Raw genomic sequence first — 22,691 nt, 5'->3', positions numbered from 1 at the left:
AAATGTTTATTAACAAATGAAATGTTAAATATGCAAACAACAATATCTAAACCTACCATTGTATGATAATTATATTTCTGGTCTCCCAATTTATCTTCAATTTCGATTTTGGTCCCCCTTTAAAATTAATAACAAATTTTGTCCCCCCCAGTCCAGAATTGGACATTGACTTCTACAAAGAAATGTTGACTATCACATGTCACGTTCTTTGGATGATGACTGTCACGTGTCATGTTATGATTGGATGTCAACTTCATGGAAGATGAAATGCATTTTTGTTGTCATAGGTCAATCAGAACATGACATGTGATAGTCATCATCTAATAAGAACGTGACATGTGGCAGTTAACATTCCTTTATAGCAGTGAATGTCCAATTCTGGACTGGGGGACCGAAATTGCGAGATTGGATAAAATAGGAGGACAAAATTCGTCAATAATTTTAAAGGGGACCAAAATCGAAATTGGAAACAAATTTGGAAACCAAATTTACAATTTTGCCAAAATAAAAAATATAGGTTATATGTGCTCCTATTGACTTTTAACACTAATTAGTTACACACTGCTTGAGTCAACATTTAAGGTCAGCCTACTTTAAAAAAGTTAGATAAAATTAATTTGAATAGAAATAGTTTTAAACCATTAAACATAAGCACTCATAATAATAATAATAAAAAAAGCCAAGAACACTATAAGTGATAATAGCTTGTATTCTTTAAGCAAATGATCTAATATTCAAATTCTGTTTGACTCTTGAATATGAAATAAATCGTGTTGAGAAATAAATATCTATCTTATATGTGTTCATGGTGTTAGATAAAAATTAATCATTACTTCCAACGAGATTTACTTTATACCAATATCATATTAAACAAAAAAATACTTAATATATAAAAAAAACATTAAACATAAGTAGTGATATGATAAAAATAAAGTATACAAGTTAAACACAAAATCTAAAAAAAGACAACTCTTTTTTCCCCTATTTTTTCCTCCAAAATCTATAGATAGAAATAGATTGTCCTCTAAAACAAGACAACATTTTTCTGGGCTCTGGTAGCAATACTTGGTGACTGCAAAAAGATAATTCCTACGACAAAACTAGTTGTGAGTAGACGAGGCTCCTCCAACTCAGAAAAAAAGAAGTCGAGGCTCCTCCAACACCTTGATTTATTTTACTATTTTTTGTTAGCTCAATTACAATTCATTTACTAGGGAAAGGTCATTCTTTGACCGTGATTTGAGGTTCTATCCAGTTAAGAAACAACTACAAAGAATTCCAGAGAAAACTCAGTTTAATCCTTTCAATTTGCACAATATTCCATCAAAAACTTAATCACCACCAAAATAGTTTTTCAAATATCTAAAATATCACTATACAAGTCTATATGTAGGGCCAAAATAATAACAAAAAAACTTGATAATTTTAAAGGCTAAATTATTCATATCGTCGCTTATCTTTATTTTACTATGTAATTTGATAATTGCTTTTTTGAAAGATATAAAATAGTCCCTTATCTTTATTTTAGGCTGCAATTTGATCTTTTATTTTTCAAAAGGTGCAAAATGATCCCTTAAGTAATTTTTTAATAGCATCTTTATCCAAAATAAAACTAAAAAAGACATTACACCAAAAATAAATATATACTATAAAAAAATTAGTTAAGACCATTTTGCACTTTTTAAAAAGGATCAAATTGCATCATAAAATAAAGGTAAGAGACCATCAGAATAAATTAACTTTTTCATACACCAGAATAAAAAGACAGAATAATTAACCTTTAAAGAACTAAGTCAATGTCAAATTTCAAAAGATATATAGTTTTAAAAAGGATTAAATACATTTTTATCCCTATAATTTATTTATTTTTCATTTTCATTATTATAATTTTTTTTTCCTTTCAATTCTTATAAAATATATTTTATTTTTTGTTCTTGAAACATTTTGGATAGTATTTTTTCACTGTTATAAACAATTTTACCATTCAAAATGTCATCTAAATCGTTGCAAGAACGAAAAACAAAACATTTTATAAGAACCAAAATAAAAAAAGAAATTGGAGGAACAAAAATGAAAAATAAAAGTACAAGGATAAAAAAAAAATATTTAAACCTTTTTTTAATAATCCAAATTGAAAATTGTTTAAAAATTATGTTTAACTATAAATTTTGATTATAAAAAAGAAAAAAATAGAACTCTACTTCCAAAGTGAACCTGATCTTAAACCCCCTTATGCATACATTGCGTCACCAGAGTGTGGCAGTGCCATTATACACAGGATTTACACAAAATAGCAAATTGCCCGTACAATTGACTCCAAAACAGTATGTAGGGCATGCATGCAGCACTGGCCCCCACCCTAAACAGTTCCAGGCTCTGTATACCATAAAGTATTGAACAGTTCAGTAGAGAAATTGTTGTTCTACAATTATATATATCACTGAAGTCAAAGTACTGGCTGGAATTACCTACTTGTCCTTTACAAGGACTTGATACAGACCCCAGAAACTCATGTCTGGAAGAACATTTAACATTAGAAACTATACATAACAGAAAGATGTAAGCATGAAACCATCTAATCTAACATCCAGCAGCCTTGAGGAAATTGTCAAAAGGGCTTGCCGGAGGCAGCTTCATTGGGTCCCTTGGCAGCTGGGCATGCCCAACACCATTTGCTACCTACAAAGATAGTTTAAATATAATAATATTAGCATTGCATTTAAAGAATAGGATTTGTTTTAGAATTGACCTCAATAATTTCTAAAGAACTTTGCTAATTAGTGTCCTTAGGATGTGAATAAATAGAAAGTTTTTATCGAAAATTGTATAGGATTGCAATGGAAATTATGGGAGTGTACTGTGACACTTCTCAATAATAATAATAATAAAAATCACTTTTGATTCCTTTAGGGCACACTAGTTAGCATTCTCCGTTTCTAAAATAATTGGAATGATAACAAATATGGGCATCATCAAACCTTCTCAAGTGCTGAGTTCCTAATATCAGCAATTGCCAGAAACGATTTATCAGGTGCTTGGCTGTAATGATTCTCAAAGGCCAGCCAATTTGAAAGCTTCTTCCTTGCACATGTCCCGAGTGATTCACACTGACTAGCCATGGCGTTGTATGGAAGGGGCGAGGTGGAGATAGCTGTTCCAGCCACTTGACCAGCTACCTCTAATGCCTACAAACATTGAATAGGCTGTTGAGCTTGTAGGAACAGTAATTGTGAGTAACAATGAGGCATACGAATTTTGCATTTGCTTCAAAAAATAGGCATGAAAGAAAGACTAGGGAAAATTAGCTTCAAGCATTTCACTTAAACTCGCCTCATCCCAAACCTACACTATTAGTGTTTTTGGATAACACATAATTGATTCTACCCTACAAAATCATGGTGAAACCATGAAAAAGTAGACGCAACTTTTTGTTGCTTCACCATGAAAAATTAATAGATTTTTTTTCATCATTATGTTTGGTAACCATAAGGGAAAGTAGAAGAAATGAAAGTGAAAGGAAAGAAAAATTTCCCCCTTATTTGATGCGATAGAAAATGAGAGGAAAGAAAAAGTTGTATTTGTAAAATGATACAAACACCCTTAAATAAATATGCATACATTATATGATACCATCAATGATAAATTTGTCTTTTTAATTCAAAATGCATGCCTCTCTTCCCTTTCATCGAAATTGGGAAGAAAGGCAGGATTACACAAAAATGCCTTATCATACAAACATGCAAGACAGAGAATTTACCGATTCCATAAGTTGTCCAATGCTGATAACTTGAGGTGCGGAAGGGGATATTGGCATCTTTGGAATAAATCGAGAAAGGTCAGAGACAGATGCTTCACTGATTGTGTCATCTTCACCACCTGCTGAATTTGAGGGAAAATCCTGCATAATCATGGGGAAAAAAAAAACTGATTGTGTCATCTTCATTTCCCCTCCACAAAAAAAAAAATGCAAGCCAAGGACGCTTGCAGTCTGCAGCCCTGGTAAGAGGCAAGCAATCAAACCCATGATATCAAGACATGGCCAGTGACATTTGTGAGATACCCAATTACAATGTCTCAGCAGACAAATCAAACTGTTTTATATGCACACACATACTTAAAATAGAAAGGACAACAACTTCATGTAGGGAATGAATCTCCTGCCACCAATCACCCACTTAGAAATAACAATAGCATTTTTAAGAGATGACATACCCCATCAAATGACAGTGACTCCTGGGAATGAAAAATTATTTGATTCTGATCAAGCATTGACTGTGGACCGAACACAAACTCTTCATCAGGCTTGAATTTCTCTGACAATAGCATAGCCAGTTCATCTGCATCCAGCTTAAGAAACAGGAAAACACCAGAAAGTGAGAGAGTGGGGGATTATGAACAAAATATCCCCGCATATAATGTAATACCTCAGTGACGTTAGCTAAATTATGAACCAAAGCATCCCTTATGATCGATTGACATTCCCGTATTTTGTTCTGTAACTCTGACAACATTGAACATGCTAACTGATTATCAGCAGCAGTACCATATTCTCTCACATCCACATGGATCTTAGCATATACATGATAATCATCACTGACACTCAAGAATGGATCAACCTGATTAAATGAAAGTATGCAGTTGTCAAGAATCAAAATATATACTTTACATTATGCATAAAAAACATGTCATTTTATACCATCAAAATCAGTGCAGAACTCCTCTAACAGAACCAAATCAGTTTACTCACATCAGACATTGGCAATGACGCAAACACATCATTCAGATCATGAATCTGATATATTTTGCAGGCAAACGCCAACATGCCAGCAGACAATACATAGACAGACCTCTGGCAAGCAGGGGGCATTATTCCTGCTAAAAAATGAGTACAACAATTTTACATCCATTTTTCCCTTAAAAATTATAATTACTTTGAAATTGAACAGTCCACATAAAGATAATGTATATGCCATACCATTACTTTGGTCCAACAACATAGTCCAGAGAGACAGAGGAAGCTGGAAGAAGCGGATAACCAGGTTATCTCTGTCTTTCAGGTTCTGCAACATTGAATTTTGGGAATTTGTAACAATCACTATAATTATTATAGAAGTATATATAACCAAAGTGCAGTCAAGATTGTCATTATATTCAGTTTACTATGAAAATGAGAATCCATTAGTTGCTGAGAGTAAATGCATAGATATTCATCTATAAGGTAAGGGTAATCAGCCAGTGTGAATATAAGACAAATGGAACCTGACTAAATTTGAAGAGAAAATAATTTAAGATGACAAGTTCAATAAATTTGTATAGTTTCCTAACTTGCTTATGACAAAATTGTTTGACAAAGTCAAAGTCACTGATAATACAGTAAATCTCAATGTCACTAAACTGCTGTTTCTCTATATTGAAGATTAACTTTTACTGGGAGCTCAATATACAAAATTACAAACACTCAATTTACCATACATGATATATCCAGAAGCAGAAATACAATAAGGATAAAACTACTGGGATACAAAAATGACAAAGACAGGAAGTAATACAAATACATATGAAGTACTACCTTCATGCGTAAGACAATTAGTGTCAAAATGAATGAATGAGCCATAGCTTCAATATTTGAAGGTAAATTATCAGGAAGATTGGCTTGAATCCAAAAGGCAGAAAGCAGCTGGGCCATTTGATCTTCAGTTAGTTTCATAACATATGGTTCCTGAGAGCACATTCAATATCAAAACTTAGTAAATACTCACATTTTAGTAAGAATAACTACAATTAACAAAACATATATTGACTGAAATCAATTCAATTACTTACTGTGTCAGTCAAACTTGGTGATCCTGTAGCCCTATCAATGATAGAAGTGAATTTGTAAAAGTTAGGGGAATTCTTTAAGCCACAGCCCTGGTTCCAATCTTCTGCCACAATATCCCTTTCTTGATCATGAACAATATTCCCATGATTTTCTGCCTTGGTGCTATCTCTGTTTCTGCGGAGCTTTTCAAGTAAAGCTGTAATTGAAGCAGATGCAGACACAGATGCAGCATGAGAATGCCTTTTGTTGTGTTGACCTAGATATCTGGACCGCAGAGAGGAAATTTCATGTGTATGGAAGGAACTTGGAAAAAGAAGAATGGAAAATATAAGGTGTGCTCCAACACGAGCCTCCACATCTAAATGCAACATTACTTTTAGGAGTTGCACTAGAAGAGCTTCAGGAAATCCCTACATGAAAGCATAAAAAATTGATCAAATGGATGCATTCGGTATTCCAATATTCCCAAAAGAAGCAAATGGAAAAAAGGTTCATCTGTTCACATTTCAAAGTTATGTTCAAGACAATGCCTCTCCTCATCCTCCCTAACATGTAAAACTTTTAGTATAGATGATAATATAATCATATTTTGTAAACTATGTTACTAGATATTCCAGCTTGCAGGGAACATTTTGCTTTAAACACTCAACAAGCTCCTCTCACCTGCTGTGAATGTAGGCGGCTTAATGCTAAAGTGAGTGCACGAGCAAGGATGATCAGAGATCCAATGGTTGCTCTACCAACAACACCAGATGGAATATTTTCTAGGGTTATCGCCATCAAGTCAAAAAGTGGCTGGGCATCAATTACCTAGACAACCAACAAAGGGAAAAAGTAGTTTAGTAGCTGATCAAATGCAATGATCCAATTAATAGTATTCTGAGGGCAAGGGCTGCATTCGTGAGCCTACCCCATTGGCAATTTCTTGTAAGCAGTCGTCAATGGAATTTTGAAGTGAGATATTTAAGTTCAACTCTTGCTCTCCAACAAATTCACTGGAGGCTTGAAGGCTTTTCCTAAGATGTCTGCAAAGGACACCAACAAAAACAATCTCTGCCAAGCCACTCCCTGATCTTATTTGCATAGCTAAAGATGTGGCAACCTGAACAACACAGGTCTTAAGTTGAGGATCATTCATGACATTTTTGTGGTCCAGATGATGTATCACAGAAGCTAGAATTAAGCGCTGATTTCCTGTACAGAAAAGGCAAGAAGAAAGAAAAACATGATTATGGAACACGAATTGAAGATTTCACAAAATACCCTAGTATAGTATTGTCCATAGGTCATGGCTGTTAAAATTTTCAAAATCATCAAATCCACATCATTAAAGGTAAAACATGAAATTTGACAATACATCCACTGGATGATTTATTTCTGAAAAGTAATTGAGCCAAAAGTGGTAAGAGAGAATAATACCTGAGTTCTCCATGAAGTAGGCCATCCTTGATAAAACTATCATTGCTAACCCTTTCTGAGGAGCCCAATGTTGTCTAGAGTCAAAGTAGACAAACATTGGATCCAGCACACGACGCATAGTTGTGCTTTCCTTGGCTAATTCAACCATTCTTTGAATACATATCTGAGCCCATATTTCTGGATTTTCAATTTCTTCTCTATAATAATAAAAAATAAATTAAAAGGGGGGCCAAATGGTGATTAAAAGCAATGCAACAGACTGATTACACAAATACAGCAGCTAATAAATGGCCTACACTGTTTTATAAACTCTTGAATAACATATACCTGGTTAAAAGGGAAGGATCCTTTACTTCAGGTCGTGGCTGGATGATCAAGCAACTAGAGCGATTGTCATTACCAATAACTGAACCACCCCGACCTTCACACCGGATAACCTCATCCACCCAATTATGATGTGCCTCTTCCCTGGCATCAGCTTCTTCATTTTGTCTACTCCAATCAAAGTTATCTAAAGCGGAATGTACAATCTACATTTTGAATGAATTAACAAATTAGTGATGATATCAGACAGAATAGGGCAACCAAATTCACTATGCAAATTTTTAAAGCATTTATTGATCAAAGAAAATACAGTATAATTGTAGCTACAGGCTTGTTGGGTTTAATTCCTACTTTCCCATTAGTGCAAACACCAAACTTTCATGACAAATAGGTTATTACTTATTAGACATGAAACTGAAAGCATCACAAAACCTTGGATGATTTAAAGTCCCAGATATATTTTCCATCTAAAATATTATTCCATCATATTTTCACCTCAGTATTATCAGAGATATGTCAAGTCCAACAATAATGATTCAAAGTCGGGGAACCATTTACAATTGTAGATGTAAGGAAGCTTGAATTAAAGGCTACAATGATTTCAATGGGGAGCATCTTTAATTTTATAACATACCTCATCAAAATCTACAAAAATGTGTGAAAATTCAGCCATAAACCAAACCTGCCAAGAAAAAAAGAAGTCAAATAAGCAATGCCCTAACTCCTAAAAGACTCTGAAACGACAGTAAAACTCACTGCAACCATGAAATTTTACGTGAAAATAAACATTGGAAAGCAATCAGAACTCTATGAACTTAAATGTAAAACATCATAAGCAAAAAGGACATCAAAATGAGGCACCGATTACCATTGCTGAAAGGCATTGCAAGCTTGATGCCCTCAAGCAGCGCTTTTCACGTGCTTCACCATGTTCCTGTGATAGCATGCATACTTTCCGCACCAACTTTTCAATGCTATGAGTATAAGTAGCATCCACCTGTTTTTTCATTGTGTCAATAGAATGAATATGCATGGCAAATTGACATCAGCTGATTTATAAGTTCAAAGAAAGTAGTAGGAGAAAAACCAATCAATTAATCATTTTTGAAAGACTGAATGTAATACCCAAGGAAGGACCTATAGTTATCATTAAAAACAGACCAGGCCTAACTCACTTGCAAAAGCTAGCTCAAGTGACATCTTAATACACCCCCCCCCCCCCCCACCCAAGATTGGACATCTAGAGCACCCAACATTAAGACTGAATAGGTTTAGATACCATATTAGAAATGGGGGTTGAGCTCAACTAAATCCTAAAAATTAGCTCAAGGGAACAGGACTGACTAAGTCTTATTAGGAGTATTCCAACCATATTACTAACTTATGTGGGACATCTTAACAATTATCAAATAACTCTGTTTTGAAAATTACTAGAATACTATTATATACACTCAATTTTGGTTGTATACAGACATTGTGTGCAGTTTTTTTCTGTTCCCAAGTACAAAAATCCAAGAGAACATTGATTTAACTCAATTACAATCATGCATAAGCCACAAATGCAAGCAGCCACTAGATATCTTAGGGTTTCTGGATTGTATAATTCACCTGACAGTAGATGAACCTTGATAAGCACTGGCAACCAAGTGTCTGAATGGTCTCATCCTTAGAATAGCTCAAGAGCTCCAAAATTACATTAAGCACATCAACAGCAAAATACGCTCTGGAATATGTAAGAGGTAGATAAAAAACTTAGAAGATAAATCACATAAAAACTAGCCAGTGGAGATCAATATCATAATCATAATGAAATAATGGAAAGAATCCAAAACATATCAATTGTTTGATATCAGTGCACCACCAACAGAACATGGAAACATATGCTAATTAATCAAGAGAAACTTACATCTGCACCTTACAAATGGAAAGCAACTTGTTGAAGGATTCCGCTATAATATTGACCAGTTTGATGTGCTCAGATCTGAGTTCTTTGTAGCACCTTTCTTCAAGATATTTTGCTATCTATCAGAAAGGGCGGAAATAGTGAACTTCAACAACGGATCCAACTAATTCAAGCATATCTGATTTCCTCTTCTTTGTCTAAAAAAGAAACTAACAATACAGAAACAAAATAAAATAATAAAATACCTTTGGAATCCGGAAAGGGTTTTTTGCAGCATATTCACATAATTTGATAATCTTTCTTTCACTTGGAGGCTCGTCCTGAGAAGAATAAATTAAAACATGAAAACTGGGCATGGGGTTCTACTTCATGTACAAATGAGTGTAAAGTGAAAAGATATAGCCATATAATCAAGTATATTGATTCACCAACAAGCTTGCTCGGTTTACGAGAATCAGAATTTTTCTTTCCATTGAGAACAAGGGATAACTGAAAACAATAAGGATGAAACTTAGATACAGTTCCTTAGTTGCTTTTCTTCAATCAAAATTGGAGTTTCAACTGAGTAATTTATGTTGACTTTAATGCAGAAGTTTATTACGTAGATTATGGCGGTGAAACTTCAATTCTAATTGCAGAAAAGCACCAAAAGAACCTAAGGAACTGTATATAAGTTTTGACCAAACAATAAACCCATAGCAATGCACAGAAGTAACAAGAAGTTTCCCTTTTTTCTCTTCAGAAAAAGGAAATTATTTTTCTCCTTCCAATGTCCAAATAATGGCATTATGGCACTACAAATGCTAGATTTCCACAACAAATTTTTTTTCTAAGAGGTCATACTGGAGAAAAAAAGATTCATTAGCTAAAACAGCTGCAATGGTGGTAAACAAAAGAGTTGAATGAGGTTAATATTTCCATTTTCATGCTGATTTAAAAATAAAAAAAAAACTATTTCAATTTTCAATGAAAAAGGGAGACAAGACACGTACAGGGGACTTGGGGAAAATATCAGCAAGCAGTTTTCTGTATCGTTTGACCGGCTGGCGTGATCTTGACCTCAAAGCAGGACAGCAAACACACATGTTCCCACATGCTGGGAAGATCTTCCGAGAGATGACACCCATTTCCTGCAATTCCAAAAACGAAACCAAAATGTAGTCAAATTTAGAACAAACCAAGCCAAAATATCCAACAAAGAAACTCGAAATCAACCAGCAAAAAACCAAAAAGCCCTAATTAGTCAACCAAAAAAGAAAGTCAAACAAAGACAAATAAGAATGCAACAACAAAGCCAGGATCCAAAGGACAGACTCAGTAACATCCGAAAGCCAAAATGGAAGCACATTGAAACCGAAAACGAAAACATTCACAGAATAAACAGCTACAATAAAAACATGTCCAGCTTTTCAAATTTCAAAATGAAAAACACAAACAAGAGAAAACCAAACCACCAAGAAAGGAATAAACAAAGCAGAATCAACCACACACTGTAAAGAAAGAGACCAACCACACCAAATTTTTTCCTAGTGATAACAATTAACAACCAGAATCAAAGGTGACAAACAAACACTAATAATTCTAGAGAATACCGAAAACAAAAAAAAAAAGTGAAAGAGAAGAAAGACAAGAACAATACCTAGCCCCTATGGAAGAAAATCTGGGAGGGAAAGGTGAACGGAGCCTTACACAGAGTGAGTGAGGGCAAGTGTGTGAATAGTAACAATCAACGACAGCGAATAGCAGCAAAAAAAGGAACAGAACAGAACAGGGAAAGAGAATACAAAAACAAAACAAAGATGGCGCGTGAGTCAAAACTCGAGACAAGGTGAGACTATGTTGGGTGTGGGAGATCACGTGATTGTGTCAGGTGGAACACAAATTCATTTTCCTTTTTTCTTTTTTTCTTTTCTTTTGCTGTAAAAAGTGTACCTATGCCACTGCGGTTTCAAACCGTGTCAGAACTTGCAAGACACATAACATTACAAAACTGAAATTTTGATCGTTGTTGGAAAAAAATTGAAAAAACTCCAACTTCACGCTTGTGGAAACTGATGTTACAAACAAAAAAAAATCAGTACTGCCTGTGAATAATGAAAGTTTGAATGATGAAACTTTATTTTGAACTCACCATTTCTGGGAATGTTAGTGCCGTGGTAAGTGGACAACACGCGCAAAGTTATTGAATATCTATAATTATGAAAACAAATCCTAATCAATGCGGTGTAATTATAGTACTAAAATTTAACATTAAGACTCAATGAAATATCTGTAATTAATAATTATCACAAATGGTCAAATGCTAACAAATTTTTTATTCGTTAAGTAAAAAATAACAATTTTATTGAAGGTAATTAAAAAGATCGTGTTACTTTTAATCATTTCGTTATAAAGATTAGAAAATAAATCCGAGTAATGGTGATACCAGACAACGGATCTATGGGTATATATAAAAAATCAGTGCACATGTTGGAGCTTGGAAAATGTTCTGCCCACATGAATTGAAATGTGGGGACTTCAAGGGGCAATTTTGATTTCAATACGATCATGGAAATAAATAATATAGAAACCGAAAAGGGCCAAACGAGAGCAATACCGTACCCCTGATGTAATTGTATAAGGGTGTGTTTGTTTGCGTGAAAAAAGCATAAAAATTAGAAAAAAAATAAACACTGAAATAATATGAAACTCATATATTTTATATTTTATTTTAATTTTAAATTTTTATCTGAATTCAATTTTATTTTATTTTTTTCCCTCTCCGTCCAATGGTCTCTAAATGCAATGTGTCTTTTTTTTTTATTACAACCAGCCACGATGGCAAACACAAAACTCTTTTGACTTATTTTGGAAAATGGCGATGGCATCCACAGACCGCACTACGATGCACATGGACTATTCATTTATTTCGTTAGTTTTAGGAGTGTACACGGACCAAATTGGATGAGATTTGGCTAAATCCGTCATTTAATTGAATTAAAATATTTTGATTTTAGTTGGATTAGTTTGTATATTCTTTCTATCAAATCTATGAAGAAGAAAAATATTCTTCCTAACAAATCCGAATCCAACGGAGTTTCATTAATGATGGAATGGATTAATCTAAAAAATATTAAAATACTCTAAAAATTATGAAGAATAATAAATAAAATTAAAATATTACATTAATGGATTGAATCATTAAATTTGTGGATTTGTAAAAAAAAAAAAAGTTACCGAAACTATAAGTCATTGACTGGAACAGACTTACTCCTAGGGTTAGGGACCGCGGTCCCTCTAACTTTTTTTAATTTTAAAAAATTATTATCTGTGATATTTAAATATTAGGACAATTCTTTATAGTATGATTTTGAAGTAATGACATTATTTCCTTATTATATTATTTCTCTGAAGCTTAAATATATTTTTCCTTATTTTGATCTCATAGGTTCTAATTGAGCAAATTATATCCTTCTAATATTGTTTGTGTAATTTTAGTTTCTCCATTGATTTTCTATTAAATGTTTACATGAAATTAGATAATGATGTAAAAAAAAAAAAAAACTAATATGTTACTTCCCAATTGTAATACTATAAGAATAAAAAACGCAAGTCACGTCAACCTGTGTGTTAGGAAACACTTTGTATCATTGCCATGCCATATTATTTAGTGCGGTCTCGACAAAAATTTGTTAAATATTTAACAAAATATTGATGAAGCAACCGAAACATTTGAGTATTAAGCCTTTCTCTTTTTATAGTCTTCTTTACAAAGATAATTGTACTTTTTCCTTTTTTAAACAAATATTCAAGTATTATTTATTTTTCTCTCTAATAGTTTTTTTTCTTTTTAAATATGTTATTACCAGTTTAAATGTTATGATGATTTTATTTACAATCAAATGTCTTTTTTAATCTACAATCTCATACTCTCTTTATAAACAACAAGTGTAGCGTAAAATAAACTTCAGTTGTTGCTTATAAAAAGAACAAAAATAGTATTTATTTGACTGATATTGATTTGAGGATTAAAGACTATTTATTAATGAAGCAAATTTATGAATAATAATATTTTTATTTATTGAAATCAAAGACAATATTAAAATATTTATAATACCCACGTATCATATTCTAACAGGGCTAGATCCCTTTGCTTTTATGAATACTAGTTATTGAAATTGAAAATTTTAACTTTGGAATATTGTCTCGGTACTCTTTATTTATCCATACTACTGGTAATATTAAAAAAGATGCGCCATGGTCTTCAATCAAACGACCATAAGTACAAAACCCACTATTTAATGCTTAAATTGATTTAATGTCTATAATTGCTGATCCAACAAAGATATTTTAATTGAAAAAGTATTCTTTTATATTCTCTGCTAGTAGTATTAATTTATGAACACAACACTTTCTAACAGCAGCCACTTCATTAAATTCAGAACTAATCAGTAATCATAGTACATAATTACCGTCATGATGAATAATTATTCTGATCTTATAAATATACAGAGCAAATAAGATGATTAAAGTTGAAAATAATATTAGTACCATATAACACGCGACAATAATCTTGCACATAGCATGCGTTGAGTTGCTTAAGGGAAAAGAATGTTTTAATCATGCATGTTTAAATGAGGTTTTAAAATTTACAAAACAAGTCATTTAACCCATATGTCCAAGAAGAAAGTTTATTGGTCAAGGACTCAAGGGGGCTCAAACTCAAAAGCTTTTGCTGACTAACTGGTTAAACAAACTACCATGGGGTCCAACGAGATCCTAGTTCGGATTACTTAATCATGAATCTACTCACCAAAGGCTGACACCCATATGGGATGATTTCATCACTCACAATTTCATGGATTGATGGTTGTGGACTTCGAATGACTTTAGACATTGGGCCCCAAAGTAACCAAACAAACACGAAATCTAGACTAAATAATTTTGATGAAAATAAGAAAATTGAGCCAGCCACTTGTAACATGGCCTTCTAAGTTCTATCTACCAAATGGTCCCACTCGTAAGACAGCAATTTGAAAACTGTCCTTCGATCATGAGTGGGACGAGCTCTTTTTATAATTCTACTATCCATCAGCACAGTCCGTGCAACACAAGCATCCATGTCATCCGAATTCTCAAGTGAATTAATTAACCACAGTTTGAGCATACTCTATGTATAGGCCCCAGCAGAAGAGACGAAATAGGTTGAATTCACAAAAAGAAGGAAAGATTCGACTCTTCTGAAGCAACTCACTTTTAGGCTTTGTTTGTTTTAAAGAAAGAAAATAATATACCAAAAAATATTGTACTATATTTTGTGGGATCCACACTTCTTACACGCCAAAATTAAAAAATTTCTCTTATTTTTCTCTTTTCTATTTCTCTCTTTTAAACCAAATATACCCTTAAAAAAGAGAGTAAAATAAGCAATAGCACTTATAGCAGTCATTGATGGAAAAATTAGTAGTCAATATTACGTGCATATACAAAATTATAGTAAATTACAAATGTAATAAAATTTCATCGGTTGATTTTCTCGTTATCAACTAAAATTATTTCCTTTACTTTTCCTCATTTGACAAGACCCAAATCCTTAAGGGAAAAAAACATTAAAACGTACTGGAACCTCAGCCTCAAGCATTACACATGAGCCTTTTGTTTTTTTTTCCTTCCACTTTTAGCTAATCGCTTAAAGATGGATCAACTTGAGCGTCAATAATGCTCAAACATTCAATAGCATAACAATTTACAAGTGAAGATAGTTGCGGAAGGGCGAGGATCCACAGAGGAAAAAAAAACATTCAAACATACAGGTGAAGATTTCACTGTCCAAGGCCGAACTTTGATCGGAGGTTGTCCAGAATCTCTGCATACTCAATTGGTGTTGCCTCACTACTGAACACTTCATCCCAGATCTTGCGTATGTCTGCACAAAATGTAACCAACTTAATCAATCAGATTGGCAAACCTGGCAATGATAACCATAAGCTTTAAATAGCAAGCACCACCGTAAAGGAACCTTTCATTTCAATTGATTAAGCATCTCATGCTCTAAATTGGAGACCCCTATTCCTCCTACCTACTTATCTTTTTCCTCTTACTTCTACCTTTATGTGTTTATCTTCGGAGACCTGAGACCTTTAAACTTTCAAGAGATTTCAAAAGGCATGGCGAACAGAAACACTTAGAATTTGATTATTATTAAAAATACTTACCATCCTTATTTGTTGATGAAAGGCACATTACAATCACGTCAAATCTTGGTACCTTGGTCAAATGCTCCAAATAACTGACAACCAGATCCATGTCCTCCCTGCATAGAGCAAATTCACTATCATGATTAAAGCTCAAACAGAAGCGAAAACAATAAAATAATATTTACTTTTGGAGATGACCACTTACGTGAAAAAAGATGCAAGACACTTGATGATCTCAATTAGTATGGCAGAAGATAAGGCATTTTTGAATATTTTCGGTAATTCATGGGGAGATATAGCCTAACATACAAAAAGAAAAGATGTTCATTATAACATGAAGCAGAGCACCCAACGCCAGAAATTTAAGCATAAAATGGCATCTCTTGCTCGAATCAATGACAAATATGCTAGAAACTGACAATATAGTCAAATTAAAAATGAACCAAAAAAAGTTGAACACCTTTAATAGACGAGCCTGCAGAGCAAGATCACCTGAAAATGCTCTCCAGGAGACCTCAAACTGATAAGCTGTAGTTGGAGGGGTTACATTTTTGGCAGCTTCAGCCACGACTCTAGAAGCAGCACGAGAAGCAAGCTGTTGCACAGATGCTTTCATTTCCAGCTTAGTAATGCTGTGATTTCTCTGTTAAGAAAAAAAAAAAAAAACATGTAAAATGGGAATACAAATAGGAATATGCAGTTATGCACAATTACTAACATCAAAATTGCAGTACAAAAAAAAAGTAAATATACCTGCAAAAATTTTGTAGAGGTAAAACCAAAATATCAATTGAAAGTATACAATGCTTGAATATAGCATTTAAAAGACCCAAAAGCCTAAATTTTATTTTATTATTTCTACTACTTACTGAGAATAAAAATATAGTAAAATTACAGAGAGGTGTTTTTAACAAAGCTCCAAAAGAATATAATGTGGATAATTCATATTTAAATAAGAACTTGTGAAGAACATAAAAAATATTTCTGCGTTTTTAAAGATAAGAAGAAATAAATTATTGCTTCTAACAGGACTAAAATATGCACTGGAACCAGATTACTTGACAAAGAGGGAAGGAATTCAAGATATTTAACCTGCTCCAAACTGTTGCTTGCACTCAAACCTTCTTTAGAGCCATCGCCTCCTTGTGATTGAGGCCTGCTTCTGGCTTTTGTTTCTCTGCTATCAACATCCTCTGTTAAGAGTGATTCTTTAACAAGTATTTGCTGTTCATTATCCTGTCAAAAAGCATAGCCAAACTTTAGGGTGGACTACATTAACATGAAAAACACCAAAGTAGTGTTCAACACCCTCAACCATAAGCATAACAATATATCTAGAAATGTGATATTAATGAAAACTCTACTTCTCTGTACCTTTTTATGATGATTAACTTCAGCTAGTCCAGACTTTTGAGTACTATGTGAAATGGGTTGGATGCTGCCTCCATTAATTTTTTCCTCTGACTTTTGAGATTTTTGAGTTCCCTGAACAGTGCTTCTCAGAGCCCCTGAGGCTTTCTGAAGAATATCCTGGACGACAGAGATTTAAAAAAGGAAAGAAAAACATTAATCTATGCAACAGAGAACCTAGGGGGGGAGTAGACACAAAACCATAATAGTTTATCAACGGCATAGTGCTGCAAAGCTAGGTCATGAAATAAAGGGCATTGTCTCTCATCTATACTCTCTCTATATAACTAACTTTCCCTTGCTACCTTCATGTTTCCATTCTAGTTACAATTAGGCTCTAGTTGTCTTAGGTCTACAGGTACAAACTTGTAAGGTCTTCTACTTATTGGACCCATCCAAAAAGTGTTTTAATCTGCAGGTCTATCAATAAAAATGTCTGGTACTGACCACATTAACCGGCAATAACATTTCCTCACAAACAGCAGACTTCAAAATATACCATTTTCCATCAATGGTTTGTCAGTCAAGGAAAACAGTTATAACAATACTCTTAGATTTTCAAGCAGCAGTATTTTCTTTTCGATAAGACTCCATCCTCTACATTCTTATCATTTTCTGTTTTTGAATCTATATTCCCAAATCACTACTGTGAAGTATATTATCCCTTCATCGCATCTCTAAAGTCTTGCTAACATAGTAACATCATAATTCTTTACTCTGTCCTGATTTTACTAAATCAAAGGCCCTAACATTCCAGAACTTCAAGGAATCAATTCATTTGATTTTATGCTACATCTACTATTATTTAATCTACTTTGCTTTAGGTGCCAGTGTGGAAATTGGTTATTGGTTATGTACCATAAGTTCAACCCTAATAATTCCTTGTAACCCGATATAGGCATTCCTTAGTGTATTGTTCATGAAAAATAGTAAGTTATTAAAATTATGTCTTTTTGTCATACTGGAGATATAACAATACTATTTTGTCTACTTCGCTATTTAATATACTTTGTGATAGTAACAAACAATACTGGAAATATTCATGTGCTTACTTTCTCATACAAAGACTTAGCATCAGCATACTGTTTCTTGATTTCTTGATTGTTTGGTTCCAACCTCAAGGCAAATGCAGCATCTGCGATTTAAGCAAATGAGAGAGTCAACAAATCAGGATGTTTTAATATTAGGATAATGGACAAGTATATTGCTTGGATTTTAACACACCGTCCATCGATTCTTTAATTTTTCCAAGTTCTTTTCTAGCCGTTGCTCTTCGTGAGTATGCTTTTATGTAACGATCATCAAGATTTAAGGCCTCTGTGCAGTCATCCTCAGCCTCTTGGAATCTACTGACAAAAATAGGTGAGAAAAAAACATATCACCTTCAGAAAAGAATATTACTTTAAGAGAAAGTCAGGTGATAGACCATATAACAATTGACAGTAAATGGAAAAAAAATACTTTCTTGTATTTAAAATCCCACTAATGATAAAATCCAACATTTTGTGAATATTTTGATGAGCTAGCCAGAATTCTAAACATAAGCTTGCCTTCTGAGCTTGATATTGGCCATTGCCCTATTTGCATATGCGACAGCTGTTGGTGATAAGGCAATGCTCCTTGAATAGCAGTCTCTAGCTTCCTTAAACTTTTTCTGCTTGAAAAACTCATTACCCTGGAATATAGAGATGGATTGCAGTATCAACATCATACAGGACAACACTAAAATCAATATATTATAATATCCTAACAGATCAATCTCCCTCTACTCTGTCACCCGGAGACCAAAACAGAGGGGGAGAAAAAACCTACCAGATCTTTCTCAGAAACAGCATCAGGAACATCTTCAGGAACAAAACTACTATGCACACGATTGAAAGGATCATTAATTCTTGACAAATCATACTGTCCTGGAGAATTTCTTGCACGATCAAAAGAAATGGTATCTCCTTTTGATGCCTTCTCCACACCCACGGATCCAGTAAGCTGTGAAGATGAAGCCTTTTTGAATTGTGGTCAGAATATCACATCAAAAATGTATTAATTAATTCATACATACATACACAAGAACAAACATATTTAGGATATGCAAAATCAAGGAGTCATTTCCCACGTCATTGCCCCATTTTAGTACAAGGATGCATGGAAATTAATAGAAGAAACTTGCAAAGAAATCATGCTTCCAGAATTCCACAAACAAATAATATGCCATAAACCTCTTGCTTCATATGAGTGAACAGTGCAAATTTCAGCCTAGTTACATGAACCTATCGTTCTAGCACTATAAAATTTCTCATTTCCCATCATAAATGTCTATTGTTTTCAAACAGCATATTCACAAAGTTTACATTTCCTCCTTTGTACTATAATAGGTAAGAAACAAGCTGTAACACATTAACTAACCTCCTTATATAAAGAAGAAAATCCACACAAATGACCAAAAAGTATCACTAAATACAATAAAACCATTTGAAAAGTGGACGAATTAGTCAAACAAGGTAAAGTCTTAGTTGTTACTTGTTAATGCTGCATCCATATTCCACCCACGAAAACAAAATAATAATAATAATAATAATAATAATAATAATAATAATAATAATAATAATAAACTGTGAAACATATAGAGGCTAATCTTAATGGCTGTTGAAGTAAACTGAAACGTTCGCAGTTGGACGATGATTGGAAATTTTGAAGGTTAAGATAAAATTACCAACATTTTCCTTTTGTGCTCGTGTTTTATCCTTTCTAGAAAGTTCCCAATCCTGCAAGTCGTTTAGGAATCCCTGGAAATCCTGTTAAAATGCGACAAAAGAAAAGACGTCGTTTAAAAAAAAGTTGAAATTAGAAGCAAAGTGCTAAAACGGCATCGTGAGGAAACCGACTATACCATCCTGTGCTGATGAAGTTCCCTTCACGCGACCCACATAGAGCACAAGCAGCAAGAAACAGTGAAACACTACTTCTGCAACGGAGACGAAGTGGGAAGGGGCGACTTTACAAAAGAAAGGAACTTTCGCGAGTTGCGATTGATAAGTATGGGCCAGCCCATGAGCCCAAACTTTTTAGTGCCGAACGGTAGTGGGCTAAGTGTTGGTGACTGGTGAGACCCAAATAATAAATGAATCCCATACTATATAATTTAATTATGTTACTTATTATATTCATAATTTATCATATTCGGTTCGAATGATACTCAACTCGATCCTCTTAAATAAGGTCTTAGATTTAAATTTTATAGAGAAAAAATATAATTGAAAAAAAAAAATCTCACTATAGCTCAGCAGTCAAGTTTTCCAATTTGATTGAAACAATTTTAAATATTATATTCATTTATATTTAAATATTCTTCTATGAATGATTTTTTTGTTGAATTTTAAATATAAATAAAATTATTACGCTTTATATGTGTCATTTGACATGGATTTACTTTAATTATTAACTATGAATAATTTTTTACATCTTTTATAATTATAAAGTTTATAATTATAAAAATGAATGATATATTTTAAATTTGCCTTCTGTAATATATGAACTAAAACTTATTTTTCACTTCTATTATTTGTAATTTTAATTTTCATAATCTACATGTTGTAAAGTAAAATTTGTGATTAAAAAATAATTTTATCCAATAGCAAAATAATACTTAAAATCCTAAGTCGGTTTATTGTCAAAGCTTAATGTATTTCAGTTTTGATCTAAAAAAAAAGGATAAAGAGTCATTTTTGTCCCTCAATATGTAATTTGCTGACAAATGCATTCCTAAAAGATAAAATGTAAAATTTAGTCCCTAAATGTGCAACAAATAGATTCGACTGTTAACTTCTATCTGTCACCATTAATAAAATAGCTTACGTGTGGCACGGAGAGACAAATTTGTTATTGACATAATTGCGAACATGGATTGTCGGCATATTTGTCATAATGGTTTTTTTTTTTACTTTTCATCTTCCCATTTCATTGACAAATGCATTTCTAAAATATGAAAATACAAAATTTAGTTTCCGAGGGCATAAAAAAGTGCAATAAAATATATTCAGACGTTAATAATAGATTGTGACTAATTATTATTATTATTATTATTATTATTATGTGTTTGTAATTTATTGCTCCTACTCGTTTAGTACATATGTAATATATATTTTTAAATTGTCTTTTAATATATATTTTTATTATTTTGATTTCCATATCAAACCTTAATCTGTTAAAAAAAACTTTATCTTATATCTTATAATTTTATCAAAATTCTCACTTTTAATCTTTAAAATTATTCCATATCCCAATTCCAACTTAAGTTTCCTTATATTTAGATTAAAAATAATATCTCGAGAGTTTTGAGTAGAAAAAACACAATCGACTGCGGGATCAAATTTATTTATTTATTTATTTTAAAAAAAGAATTTAATTAACTATTTTTCACAAAATTTAAACTAGATAAAGTTAAAGTAGAATTATAAGTTTTTTTCCTTAATCAATAAAACGTATATATATACCTCAAATATGAAAGAATTCCTTGGATAAATCTTATGTGCTTCCGCTCAAAACAACATTTATTATACATAATATCAATGAAATGAAAACAGTTAATAACAAATAAAGAACTCAAGTAAATTTAAATAAAAAATACAAAAATGTTCAAACTAATATAAAGGTTAACTTCAAAACAAAACAAAAAAAAAAGTAATATAGATGTTTATTATTTGCCTTTAGGACGTAGAGTTGTATCTCTCCTTAATTTAGGAGCTACAACGACCTTGCATTTCATTTGACATACTGCAGAGTACGTAATAAAAATTAATAATTAATTGAAGAAACAAAAAATTTCAAGAAATAAAAGACTTTCATTTTTAAATGGTAACTCAATTTTTTTATATCATAAAACTAAAGAAATTTATTTTATTTTGGAAAATAAGTAGTTATATTGATTAATTACAAAAATAATTAACAATTTGATAGATGGATAAATAGATAGATAATCAAAGTATAAGAGTTCAAATCTTAAGTTGTATTTTATTGTTTTTTTAATCTCCTTTTCCCTAGCTTATCTCTTATACAATTCATTATTAACATCTAGATATATTTGTCGCATTTTTTTTATAATTTCGGGGACTAAATTTTACATTTTCATTTTTCAGGGATGCATTTGTCAGCGAAATAGAAAGACAAAAAGTCAAAAAAATATTATAACAAATATGCTACGTTAGCCATCATTTCAATGATAAATTTGTCTCTCCGTGTCATGTAAGCTCTTTTATTAATGGTGATCGACGGAAGTTAACGGACGAATATATTTGTTGCATTTTTTATACTTTCAAGAACTAAATTTTGTATTTTTATCTTTCAGACATTATTTGTCAGCAAAATATACAGCAAAATATACGTTACGAGACAAAATGATTATTTAAAAGAAAAAAAACATAGAAGAAGAAATTGAGGCGTTGGGATTGGGCTTGAAAGCATGAGTTATATGGGTTTAGGCCCGTGAATAAGCTTGAATTTAACAACCGTTGATGACAATCCCAAGTCCTACCACGATTCATTCACAGTGACATTAGAAGGGACTGAAAAATGAGATGAAGTCCTCACGGCATCGTGGATGACGGGAGCAAGATTAGATCTTTAGCCTGTGACTCTCTCTCTC

General features: G+C 32.6%; 2 protein-coding genes across 9 annotated transcripts; both read right to left on the bottom strand.

Annotated features, from left to right (window-relative positions):
- Positions 1-2,215: 2,215 nt before the first annotated feature.
- Positions 2,216-11,724, bottom strand: LOC100785587 (protein SEMI-ROLLED LEAF 2). Of its 5 annotated transcripts, none has more exons than XM_041005730.1 (20): positions 11,599-11,724; positions 10,460-10,597; positions 9,713-9,787; positions 9,471-9,586; positions 9,173-9,287; positions 8,433-8,561; positions 8,199-8,246; positions 7,568-7,770; positions 7,241-7,437; positions 6,732-7,015; positions 6,485-6,631; positions 5,824-6,231; positions 5,570-5,719; positions 4,976-5,060; positions 4,748-4,875; positions 4,425-4,616; positions 4,213-4,347; positions 3,758-3,898; positions 2,979-3,185; positions 2,216-2,679 (listed from the first exon to the last, which is right to left on the bottom strand). In XM_041005730.1, the coding sequence occupies exons 1-20, from the start codon at positions 11,599-11,601 to the stop codon at positions 2,581-2,583; spliced, it is 3,000 nt and encodes a 999-aa protein (XP_040861664.1). In that variant the 5' UTR covers positions 11,602-11,724; the 3' UTR covers positions 2,216-2,580. The 5 variants fall into 5 exon arrangements, with proteins under 5 accessions (XP_040861664.1, XP_040861665.1, XP_040861666.1 ...); XM_041005731.1 differs by having other exon boundaries at positions 4,748-4,872; XM_041005732.1 differs by lacking the exon at positions 11,599-11,724 and adding an exon at positions 11,400-11,420.
- A 3,172-nt stretch (positions 11,725-14,896) lies between these two features.
- On the bottom strand, positions 14,897-20,086 carry LOC100784528 (RNA polymerase II-associated protein 3-like). 4 transcript variants are annotated; one of them, NM_001255537.2, is made up of 12 exons: positions 19,941-20,034; positions 19,768-19,845; positions 18,866-19,039; positions 18,604-18,728; positions 18,278-18,399; positions 18,106-18,188; positions 17,018-17,173; positions 16,736-16,879; positions 16,104-16,286; positions 15,849-15,943; positions 15,662-15,759; positions 14,897-15,372 (listed from the first exon to the last, which is right to left on the bottom strand). In NM_001255537.2, exons 1-12 carry the CDS (start codon positions 19,941-19,943, stop codon positions 15,269-15,271), a joined length of 1,365 nt encoding a protein of 454 aa, NP_001242466.2. In that variant the 5' UTR covers positions 19,944-20,034; the 3' UTR covers positions 14,897-15,268. The 4 variants fall into 4 exon arrangements, with proteins under 4 accessions (NP_001242466.2, XP_006588434.1, XP_006588435.1 ...); XM_006588371.3 differs by having other exon boundaries at positions 14,989-15,372; positions 18,866-19,054; positions 19,941-20,086; XM_006588372.4 differs by lacking the exon at positions 19,941-20,034 and having other exon boundaries at positions 14,989-15,372; positions 18,866-19,054; positions 19,764-19,846.
- Positions 20,087-22,691: the final 2,605 nt, after the last annotated feature.

This window comes from Glycine max, chromosome 10 (assembly GCF_000004515.6).
Source record: "Glycine max cultivar Williams 82 chromosome 10, Glycine_max_v4.0, whole genome shotgun sequence".
NCBI classification, from domain to species: domain Eukaryota; kingdom Viridiplantae; phylum Streptophyta; class Magnoliopsida; order Fabales; family Fabaceae; genus Glycine; species Glycine max.
This window is presented reverse-complemented; position numbering and strand designations above follow the sequence as displayed.

What these genes read in the sequence shown, in the direction of transcription:
- LOC100785587 (XM_041005730.1), bottom strand. An exon ending in CACCAAGTTTGACTGACACA is followed by an intron (nt 5,720 to 5,823) that starts GTAAGTAATTGA and finishes ATGTGCTCTCAG; the next exon opens with GAACCATATGTTATGAAACT. An exon ending in GTTGTTGGACCAAAGTAATG is followed by an intron (nt 4,876 to 4,975) that starts GTATGGCATATA and finishes CTCATTTTTTAG; the next exon opens with CAGGAATAATGCCCCCTGCT.
- LOC100784528 (XM_006588371.3), bottom strand. An exon ending in GCCAATATCAAGCTCAGAAG is followed by an intron (nt 18,400 to 18,603) that starts GCAAGCTTATGT and finishes TTTTGTCAGTAG; the next exon opens with ATTCCAAGAGGCTGAGGATG. An exon ending in TTCATCAACAAATAAGGATG is followed by an intron (nt 15,373 to 15,661) that starts GTAAGTATTTTT and finishes CATTTTGTGCAG; the next exon opens with ACATACGCAAGATCTGGGAT.